The 11,350-nt window shown below is 40.1% G+C and overlaps 1 protein-coding gene across 2 annotated transcripts; it reads left to right on the top strand.

Moving 5' to 3' along the window:
- The first annotated feature begins 4,049 nt into the window (after window positions 1–4,049).
- On the top strand, window positions 4,050–10,762 carry nr2f1a (nuclear receptor subfamily 2, group F, member 1a). Of its 2 annotated transcripts, none has more exons than XM_030779712.1 (3): window positions 4,050–5,110; window positions 6,594–7,121; window positions 10,177–10,762. In XM_030779712.1, exons 1-3 carry the CDS (start codon window positions 4,678–4,680, stop codon window positions 10,449–10,451), a joined length of 1,236 nt encoding a protein of 411 aa, XP_030635572.1. In that variant the 5' UTR covers window positions 4,050–4,677; the 3' UTR covers window positions 10,452–10,762. The 2 variants fall into 2 exon arrangements, with proteins under 2 accessions (XP_030635572.1, XP_030635564.1); XM_030779704.1 differs by having other exon boundaries at window positions 6,552–7,121.
- Window positions 10,763–11,350: the final 588 nt, after the last annotated feature.

Here is an 11,350-nt window from a genome sequence, read left to right as displayed (position 1 = left end):
CAATACATTAGGGAGGCACACAACGTGTATTTAAGAGGAGAAAACCGCAGTGAGGATAGCGAAATAATTGGGAGGAGAAAAAATATATTATTTTTATGTATAGTTCATTGCAGCAAAATATCTTGCTTGTTATTGTTTTGTTGGGGGTAAGTGAGACAATAGAATGGCAGGAGGCCTAGATAATATCTTACATAATTTTTTTAATGTAGCCTAATGCTTGCAGCAATTCTCCTAATTGGTCTAGTCCATACAGAGCTTTCCATTAATCTAAAATATACTTGGACGATTGCTTGGTTTGTCCCTTTATTAAAAGTTTTGAGCTTTTGAAACGGTGTAGTCCTAATGTATATTAATTTATTTAATATATAGAGGCATGTTATCTCGACGGAAAATGTATTATTACCACGTCAAAAGCTATTACGATGGTGTATATGCATCTAACCAAACGAGCCTAGGTGGTAAAATGCCCAGCCCAAATATATGTTATTGGACCCATTTTTTGAAGTTTCTGGATCACAGGCCTGTTGTGATGTGATGAAGTAAGACGTATTCAAATTAAGAAACAAGAAAAGATTGTTGCACGTTTGATGTCACTTTCTTAGCTACATTTTTATTGTTTTATACTTTTATTTAAGACTTTACGAATTTAGATTAACTAAAGAATTCGCAGACAGAGTGACGTTAGACTAACTACTACACGTTAGTCACAGAATCGCCTGTATAGGTAAAATATGAGCTAACCTTTTGGTGCTGTGTAGAAACATACGACTTGTTTTTACAGGTGGTATTACAACAAAGGCCTTCAACGAATTAAAAGAGCAAATGTGAGAGACTTTAAAATCTCAAAAAAAAAAGCTCTGCTATAAACTCATAATCCATTATTTGGTAACAACTTGTGTCAAATTCTCGGCTAGAGGAACATTCCTTTTAAATTCATACAGTGTTTTAAATATCTAACTTGATTATAGTTGGACTCACGCGTAGTAGGAGGTCTGACATCCAGGCGGTTTATTGCTTTAAGAGCTCTTCCTAAGGCGAGCCTGCCCGTGGTTTTACGTTCGCAGCCTAAAGTAGATTGCAAAGTTAAGGCAAACTTTGCTGCATGGAAAAAAGAGAAGATATTAGGTAGCACTGACAGCTGATTAATCGTGTGTATGTGTAAATGTTGTTCACCTTGGTTTACTTACTGGAAGTTCAGTTCTCCATTATCTTCAACATGGTGATATATTTGTACACAAAATAAAGATTAAAGTCACTTTCTGCAATTACTTTTATTATATATAATTCATTTAAATGATTATTTGATGTTACAGAAATTTATTTTAATGGTTCATGTAAAAAGTTAATTATATAGAATTAATTTTATTAGCACTGTAAAATATATAGAAACTCAGAAACTCAAAATTATACAGGTCTAATGTTTTATTTCATCAAACGCACTAATTTACTCATATCATCTAATTAGAAATATTATATTTGATTATAGTTCTAACTCGCCAAAATTATATTTTATTTATTAGAAACAGTTCAGGTTTATTGAAACATCAAACTCAATTAACACTGATCCATTATGAGTTTGTTACTACACATCTTTAACAAGCTGAATATTTTTTCATAAAAGCAACAAAAAGAGTCATAATCAGTAGGCTACATAGATATTTTTAAAAAATCAAACTGTTTCTGAGAAATGACAACCTTCGAAATGTTTTCTCTTCTTGTTTTCTTTGCTACAGTTTTTTCTCTGGTCTCCCCTCGTTCTTTCTTGTCTCTGACCACCTCGGTGGTGTAATTGTCCTTTTAATCCGTTGACATTATCGCTTAGACAAACACGCTACTATCGATCTTTTCATTATGCGATCAAACAACCACGGTGGTACAGGTGAGAGAGAGAGAGAGCATTAAGACGAGGAAAAGGGTTCTTACTGCGGTTAGTCAAGTTCACCATAAACGAGGTAGAAATGAATTGTGACATCTTAAAACTGATTTCTGAGCAGCGGTCAATATAATAAAGTCCACGAGTCTATCTACTCGGACAGCTTTTACCTGCTCTGGTGTTGTTTGGAAATTTAGAGTGTATCTAGGCTACTCCGACAGTACTAGGCTCTCCGATTTTTGTGCTCTCAAGAAGAGACAGTGTCGTTGTGTAAAGTTTTCCCGTAATCGTTCTGATGATGTGGGAAATAAGGAGTTTACTTGCCTTTGAATTTAAGATAAAATTGAGTTGCCCTTGTCCCCACGCACGGGTGGTAGTCGTCGCTTGCCGCTTCCTCTATGAATGTCCTGCTGTCCACTCTCCCTCTCGTCTCCTTCGCTGTTTTCTTGCTTGCCTTGTGCTCCCATTCGCTGTCCCTCTCCCTCTCTCCCTCTCTCCCGCTCTTCCCAATCACTAGAGTAAAATCTTGATGATAGACTTGAAGTTTCTCTTTGTCCGATTTAATCTTATTCGTTTCACCTTTTTAATGGACAGAGGACATCACGGTGCTTTTGTGTGAAGCGATCGAGAAAGAAACGGAAGAGGCTCTGGCGTTGAATAGCCATCTGAAAACACCTATTTCTTCTACCGCTGTTTGCGAGCACTTGGAACACATCGATAATCCTACCTCAGTTTAGTCATTCAGCTTAACTTCTCACAGGGTTACCGGAGAAAGAACTTCTGCAAGCTGGGAGCTGTTTTGAAAAGTTTGGTCTCAACTGAATTAAAAGATAAATTTTTTTTGTGCTTCAGTTTTAGTGTCCCGTGCTGCACCTGCTGACATATTAGCGACCTTCATCAGGCATCATGCACTGAAAAAAGTGTTGAAAAAATCTTTATTAAAACATTACCCTTTTTCAAACTACACGTCATGCTACATTTCATTTCATTCGAGCCTGAATCTGTTACACAATCTGTAGTTAATCCTCAAATGTAACCATTTATGTTTATAAATTCTATAAATACACAAAATGTCTTTAAAAGATCAGAAATGCCTTTGTACGTGCGTACAAAATATTTATTGGGGTTTCAAAAAAATACATGATAACAATAAATTATGCAGTAACACGTCCCTGTAATAGTCTACTGTACGCTAGGTGGCAGCCCGACCCAGACATTTTAAACCTGTATAGCGCAAGCTTCAGCAGCCATACACAAAAAGCCGGTTAGTCCGTGAATTATTTCATGAACTTCAGCCGATTTGGAATAAATAAAACGTTTTTGACAGTGTATAATATGCCAGCGATGTTTCTGTTTTATTGTTTGCTGTTGTTCCGTATATCTGCGATATCGACGTCCTTTTGAGTTTCCCCTATATTAACAATCGCATCCCGTTAGACCGATACCACAACCTCAATTAGCTGTAGTTCTCTCGCATAGAGATAGTTTTTTCACGATATAGCTCGTTTATTTGGTCTGTGTTGCAAAGTGAATATATCAATGATGTTATGCGCAAACACGGATACAGATGACATTTAAAGCGTACTATTCTAAAGAATCTGTCAGTACGTGGCTATGGGAGATATACGGTAAGAAAAATATTTCGGCATTGCAGAGTATTTGTAATTAAGACCACAGCTTCGAACAAAGCATTCCAAACTTTAAGGGGCTCGGCGCGAGACCTTTCGCTTCGCACGTTTGTTTATTTCACGTGCGCTTAGCTGGGTCCTCGCTTTTACCCAGCTTTTCTCCGATTCTATCTAGGGTTTCTTCCTCTTTTTGTGACAATAGACGGCCCATACTAATCAGGTTTCAAAGTAAATAGCAGCGCAGGGCGAACGCAATGTAAATTGTGCTTGTCAGAACCCCCAGTCGTAGGTAGCAAGGAACGAGAACTCTAACCAATGGAGTGAAGGAGGCTTGGCTAACCTTAGCCTCCCATTTTCTCTCTCCCCCCTCAATGCAGGGTTCTGACCAGTCAGTCGCCTTTGATTATCAGTTGCCAGCAGCCCCTCTCTTGGCTCCTTGACACGAGCACCATATAAGGCGCAGCGATCTCCATAGAAACGTGTCAGTTTCAATAGTAGTGTCAAAGTTCACTATATACAGACATTCGCGCAGATCTCCGTTTCGGAAACATTGCTCCGCTGGTCCTCCCGTTAAAACGAATTCATTTTTTGGAGTCTCTGCTTCTTGCATATTCTATTAGTTGTTTTTTTCTTTTTATCCTCGCTCCGTTCCTACTGGAGAGGTGAAACTACATAGGCACTTGGGCGACGTTGTTTTCGCTGGACCAGATGAGCTTTATTCATGAACATAGATAGAGAATTTCGCTCTTCAGTTTTCCTCCTCTCCAGCCGCGAAGAGAAAGAAAGGAATTTATTTCGCACGGCACTTTGGATCTCGTGTCCATCATAAAGCTTTTCTTTTCACTTCGACGCTCACGAGAATCTCCTCAATAAGACATTTTCAAGCAAACTGATTTTAATTACGGCTGGTTCGCTTTCTCTTCAAGATTGGGTTCCCGAATGGCTGACTGCAATTTACCTTGGAGCTGGCCTCCCGACAATTGTATATCGTGATCGGGTGCCTTTTCTCTCGTCTCCTGTATTTTGAATGTATTGATTGTTTTCGGTTCCTACTTTTTCATATGAGAGTGGCTGCTCCGATTTGACTTTGCGCTGCCGTTCGCCCGACATCTCCCTTTTCCCAGCTCTCATATCCGAGCGACCAGTTCGCTTGATAGCACTTTTCGGGCCCGAGATATGGCAATGGTAGTTAGCGTCTGGCGAGATCCGCAGGAAGACGTGGCCGGAGGACCTCCGAGCGGCCCCAATCCAGCAGCTCAGCCGGCGAGGGAGCAACAGCAGGCGGCGTCGGCAGCACCTCACACTCCGCAGACCCCTAGTCAGCCAGGACCCCCGTCAACACCAGGGACAGCTGGCGACAAGGGGAGTCAAAATTCTGGACAGAGCCAACAGCATATAGAATGTGTTGTTTGCGGGGACAAATCGAGTGGCAAGCACTATGGCCAATTCACCTGTGAGGGATGCAAAAGTTTCTTCAAGAGAAGCGTCCGGAGGAACTTAACATACACATGTCGTGCCAACAGGAACTGTCCTATTGACCAGCACCATCGTAATCAGTGCCAATATTGTCGGCTTAAGAAGTGCTTAAAAGTGGGCATGCGGCGGGAAGGTGAATATATTTTTCTTAACGAAACATACAATTTACTTGATTTCACTGAATGTCTTGTTCAGCCGTGTTACGTAAAAGTCGTACTGTATGTGGCATTTATTTCTATATTAATGCTAGACGTGTTTGCGCAGAAGTGAGACGTAGAGAGGATTTGAGACAGACCGTATGTGTAGGCTTGACCATTTTGTAATAACCATGAAGCATTTTGTTTACATGGTTTGGAAGCATGTGAGCCAGATTTGTGTTTATGTGCATTTACTGCCATGAAGTCACCTACATCCGACAGACTTCAGAGCCACGAACACTAAAATTGCATGTGTGTGTGTGTGTGTGTGTGAGACAGAGAGAGAGAGAGAGAGAGAGCGAGAGAGAGAGAGCGAGAGAGTGAGTACATGTGTTGTGTGTGTGTATGTGTGTATATACAAGTGAGTCAGTGTGTCTGTATGTGTACGTGTGTTTCAGTGTTTTACGTACGTTGTCTGCACTCAAATCTTTAGTGTGTGTGAAAGCTGCAATATCCAGCATATTCCCCTGTTTCTCCATGCTCGTTTAAACTAGACGTAAGAGCGTTAAGAAATATTCCAGATTAGTTATGCAGAGTACAATTGTTCTAACAATCTAAAGGGAGCGTTTCGAGGCCCTGTCTGACCCCCATACACCTCAAGTAACTGTGAACAATTCCGAGTATAACCTCGGGGCTCTGCTTTGAAGAATAGTTTTAAAAAATCTATTTCACTTACTAGACTTTACGGACTATTGATAATTGTGTTGTTAAAGCTGCATTTTATTTTTATGTAACGCTCATTGTAGTCGTCGACATCTGCCCGTCCGGCTCGTAAGCTACTTGTAAACCGTTTAACAAAATAAGTTTCAAAACGTATTTTAAAATAAACATTAACATTGTTTAGAACGCTCATTTTGTTTTATATTTTTGCCAGTACATGGTTTAAAATTGAGAACAGATTTCAAAAAAATAATTTGAGGTAACAAGCGGATGAGTTATAGTATGCAGAACTGCTATAGTCTTACAATGAGGAGATTTGAAGTGTGCAGTCTCTAGTCGTGGCGTGTGTATTATAAGATCGACATTTATACCCAAGAATACCGAGTGAAATTTTCGTGTGTGCGTGTGTGTGTGTGTTTATGTGTGTATGTGTGTGTGTGTGTGTGTCTATGAACAGCCCTACTTTAGTCCATAAATGCAAATGTAAACATTGCAGCTCCGATATGGGCCATAGTGACTATGGGAATTATAGTACAAAGATAACAAATTGGCACGAAATACACGCGACTTTGTGTCCTCTAGAATATTACCCGTTTAAGTTGTTTTTAAAGCACAAAATAAATGCTTTCTGACGTTAGTACACTTCACGCGAAAGTAGCCGTTCACCCCTTGCTTAGCGGTGGAAGAAAAAACCTTTACATGAATTATGTTTCTCAGTTCTGGATGTACATTTCCTCTCCCTTTCTTTCTTTTTGTCAGCGGTTCAGCGAGGAAGAATGCCTCCAACCCAACCGAACCCAGGCCAATACGCACTTACGAATGGGGATCCCTTGAACGGGCATTGCTATCTCTCCGGATACATCTCGTTACTGCTTCGGGCTGAGCCTTATCCTACATCCCGTTATGGCAGTCAGTGCATGCAGCCCAACAACATTATGGGGATCGAGAACATCTGCGAGCTTGCGGCTCGCCTGCTCTTCAGTGCGGTGGAATGGGCAAGGAACATCCCTTTCTTTCCCGATCTACAGATCACCGACCAGGTGTCCCTGCTCAGACTGACTTGGAGCGAGTTATTTGTGCTTAACGCGGCGCAGTGCTCCATGCCACTGCATGTGGCTCCGCTGCTCGCCGCCGCTGGCCTGCATGCTTCTCCTATGTCGGCGGACCGCGTCGTGGCTTTCATGGATCACATTCGAATCTTCCAGGAGCAAGTGGAGAAGCTCAAGGCCCTGCACGTCGACTCCGCAGAGTACAGCTGTATCAAGGCAATAGTGCTTTTTACATCAGGTAAGTGAGGACAAAGACGTAAAAGTAGGCCTTTGAAAGAGTACAGAGTTAGCGAGCGCTTTACATAGAGGACACACACAGACAGCGAGATAATGGCTGACTAATCGAAGTACTGGTAGCACGGTATTTTGAGAACAGCTTGTAGGTTGTACATATGCAAGAGTGAGCGTATGCAAACCGTCCAATGATTTTCAAACTTACAAAGGATCCACGACATGAGTAATACTAGGCCGAAGAAAATTCACATGGTTCGAGATGTTTTGCGTTTGTGAATTATTTTCTCTTAAGTGTATATTTAGCCTAATAAAACAATTCATTCTTCAAAAAGGATCACTTTATACCGACACAATTAAAATTTTAAATTATTAAATGGTAATAGGTAACAGTTCTATGAGATGCCCAAGGAAAGTTGTTTTATGTATTATTCGCCGCATGATTTATTTTAGGAAGAACTTTTGTGTCAGATCCATTCTGAACTTTTAAAATAATCAGTCATAAAATGTAAATGTTTGAGCATCCACAGTAATGGCTTCAAAGCGTCCCAATTGTTCATTGGAGGTGCTGGCCAACCAAAGCAATCTCTATCAGTAGTGGAAAGGATAGGCCTCGGCGAAAATTTAAAGCTGTTACTAATACGCGGGGCAATACAACAAAATAAATCTACATTTTTTCGCGTAATTGCGTAATATTATACAGTGATTTTTCACGCATGTTCTGCTTTCCAAACATGCAAGCGTAGGGCTCCTTGGATTCAAATAATACATTTCCTTTTTTAAAGTAAACATTAAAATTCGGAATAAACTTGCACGACACCCCACGATTGGCCTCATATTCCGGTTATAGTTTATGAGGAAAATGTGATTTGAGTTTTTTTATGACTCAGAGAAAAGCAATTAGTAATTTATTATATCAGTCTACCTTAAATATTATTAGACCCAGTTACTACCATTTTTGAAGCAAGTGAATAATAACTGGAGATGCATATGACTGCTGTCAAATAGGATTACCGATTCACTGTACTGTATTGTTTCAATCACTGTACATGGTGCTGCATCTACTATTAAGACAAACTCTTAAGCACCGCGTTTGGCATTCTCTTTTTCTAAGCGTTTACTTAAGACGCCCCGATTACTGGCCAAAGGGGTATACATAGGAAATGTTTCATTTAATGGAATTGTCCAGTTTTCAGCCGTTTATTTGTGCTGACTATTACGACTCTACCAGTGTCGCCTTGAGCTGGATGTTCTCGAGACTTTTTCACGTGTTGCAGTACTTATCCGCATAATTAATATCTAACATGAAACTTTTGTTAAATGTTTGTTAAATCCTTGGAACCACCTTAATTGTCACATCCTCCGTACGTATTCATGAAATGTATTTTAATAAGCAAAGCTCTCAAAATGTGGTTGTTGCCACATCAATAACATCATCTTCCAATTTGGAAGAAAATTTCATATTTATCAGAGAAATATCTCCTGGGTTTTTTTTTTAGCCTTTTATGCAATGACGTCAGTCTTTCATGAGATCCCAGTCAGCATTCTTACCAGTGAATTGTTTTTTTCAAAGGGTCCCTCATGCAGGCCCTGGATATGGGGAGCTGAAGTTTTTTTTTAATATTCAGAAATTCAGTTAGATGTGTGGCAACAGTGTCTTATTCATATGTTCCATTTGTTTCTTAAACTTTATAAATACAGCATTTTAATGATACCAACCTTTCCTGATAAATTTGTCCAGTACTTAACTAATGGTGAGCTACAGGGGCCTTGCTGGTGTGGTGTTTCAACTAGGCAAAAGTAAATTGCCTTGAATTTCAGACAATTAAGTCCATTTTGCTTGTGATTTTCCGTGATTCCATGATGTGGTTAAGGGTTTTGGCTTTTTGTGTCTTGGTGGGTTAGATTGGTTTCTCCATTTTCTCTCGACAAATAACGGAAATGTTACGCTATACTGCTGGGCGTCACAAAGAAATTTCGTATATATACATTTTATGTCTGAAATGATGGTTTCATCCACAATTTAGCTTCTCATGGTTTTGCTGTGGGCGATCTGAGACTTTGGATAGAAGGCCATGAACCGTCACTTTGAGATTTTGTGCGTGGCCTAAGCGTAGTTCAGAAGTTCAGATGGTTATTGCGGTTGGTCGCAGTGCAATACAATGTGATCTGGATCAGTCTGAAAAAGTAAGCTGGATGCATCATGGTTCCAGTACAAAACGAGGCTAATGACTAATGAGAATGCAAGGCTTCCGAGTTATTCTCCAGTTACGACACACGCAGTGAGCAAACCTATTTGCTTCGTGATGGACTGTTCGATTGACTAACAGACTGGTTAGGCATGAACAAAACGTGATGCTCATTAAAATAAAAAATAGGCCCACGTCACCCGTATACCGTCTATGTTGCCGAGCGCAAACAAAAGTTAAGAAACGTAGTTATTTTTACAATTTTTGAGGTTTTCTCACTCTTTCCTCGCGTTATGTGATTCTTCCGTCGTCTAAAGCCCCGACAATAACTTGATTGCTTCCATCAGACTTACCTCCTGTATTAAAAAGACAGCGCAGATTGAACCGTGAGTAAATGAGAATAAGCAGTGGAGAATTGCCTTGATGGCATCTAGGACGTAATTAGGTCATAATTCAGTTATTACCATATTTAGTTCCACTGAAATATGTATCAGAATATTTTCATCTTCTTTTGGGCCAAAATAAAGAAACAGAAAAGGGAAAACATAACCGACTTCTCTATCTTCGCGATTCGAGTGTGTTTTCACACATAAAACTTGCACCTTGTCTCGAGATGCGTGTTCTTTGTTTTGTCTGATTTATGAGCATACCGAGGTATCCCCCTACTAGGCAGGGAATACGTTCTGTTGCACTCTTGAGAGAGTGCGCAGTCGTATTGTTTATTTATATGACAGTCACCCTTATACGCTGTGATGCATCATGTTTGGGTAGGTGTTTGTTCATCTCACTTTGTCAATAACACGTAGTGTTGATGCTGAGTGATAACCTGAGTTCTTCTGTGCTTTTTTTTTTTTTTTCTTTTTGTCTGAACAGACGCTTGCGGCCTATCAGACGCTGCTCACATTGAAAGCCTACAGGAGAAGTCTCAGTGTGCCCTGGAGGAGTACGTGAGGAGCCAGTACCCGAACCAGCCCAGCCGCTTTGGCAAGCTTTTGCTGCGGCTGCCCTCTCTTCGCACCGTCTCCTCGTCGGTAATTGAACAGCTGTTCTTCGTCCGCTTGGTAGGTAAAACTCCCATAGAAACGCTCATACGGGATATGTTACTATCCGGGAGCAGCTTCAACTGGCCCTACATGTCCATTCAATGATCCGAATGAGTGAGTGCAAAAGAGACTAAAGGACCAAATTCTGCAGCCCAGTTACAAGAAGACTATATATAGGACCTCGTTTCTGATCACCTAAGGAGACACTTTCTTTTTTCTTTTTTCATTTCTTTTTTTGTCTTCTGGGACCGAGATGGAATATGTAATGTACAAAGAATAAAGAACTGGACTTACTCCCATGTAAATCCATCGTCGTCATCATCAAGAACGCTCTCCATTTTGTAAAATACTAGTCTTTATTTTCTTTTTTTTTTTTGTAAAAAATTAAAAAAAAAAACAACAAAAATAAAATACGTACAAATAAATTGAAGAACATCATATGCGCAGTAAAAATGAATCAAGACTTAGCGGGAAAGTAATGTTTCCAAGCAATTATAAGAAATGTCCTGTGTCTCTCTGTATCTCTGTTTTGTATTTTTTCTGGTTCTAAACCAGTTTTTCTGTGATTCTATACTAATGATTTTTGATATAACCTTTTGCTTCTTATAATGAGTGCGAAATATGTTGTTGACGCTATGTTCTCCAAGAATTAAAATTGAAGTGAGAATTTAAAACATAAAAATAAAGAAAATTTAGACAAATAAGAAACAGTCTAATCGCAATGACAATATTATCCCCGATGGTTGAACTTTTACCTCCGACTGATGCTATGGACATGCAACTGCGGCAAAACGCACCTGATGGACATTTTTAACAGAGGACGCCGGTGAAATCCTTTTTTTCTTGTGTGTTTGTGTGTGCATGTGTGTGTGTGAGTGTGTGTGTGTGCGCGCGTGCGTGTGTGCATGCGAGCGTGCGTGCGCGGTGTATGTGTGTTTGTCCCTGTGTGTGCGTGTGTGTGTGTGTGTGTGTTTGTGTGTGTGTTTGTGTAACGCATTGAGTCA

Source organism: Chanos chanos, chromosome 1, assembly GCF_902362185.1.
Source record: "Chanos chanos chromosome 1, fChaCha1.1, whole genome shotgun sequence".
NCBI lineage: Eukaryota > Metazoa > Chordata > Actinopteri > Gonorynchiformes > Chanidae > Chanos > Chanos chanos.
This window is presented reverse-complemented; position numbering and strand designations above follow the sequence as displayed.

Excerpts from the sequence above, each read along its gene's own strand:
- nr2f1a (XM_030779704.1), top strand. The coding sequence starts at position 4,678 with ATGGCAATGGTAGTTAGCGTCTGGCGAGATCCGCAGGAAGACGTGGCC. Across the intron at positions 5,111-6,551 it reads AGTGGGCATGCGGCGGGAAG|TTCTGGATGTACATTTCCTC; the intron begins GTGAATATATTT and ends TATGTTTCTCAG. Across the intron at positions 7,122-10,176 it reads AATAGTGCTTTTTACATCAG|ACGCTTGCGGCCTATCAGAC; the intron begins GTAAGTGAGGAC and ends TTGTCTGAACAG.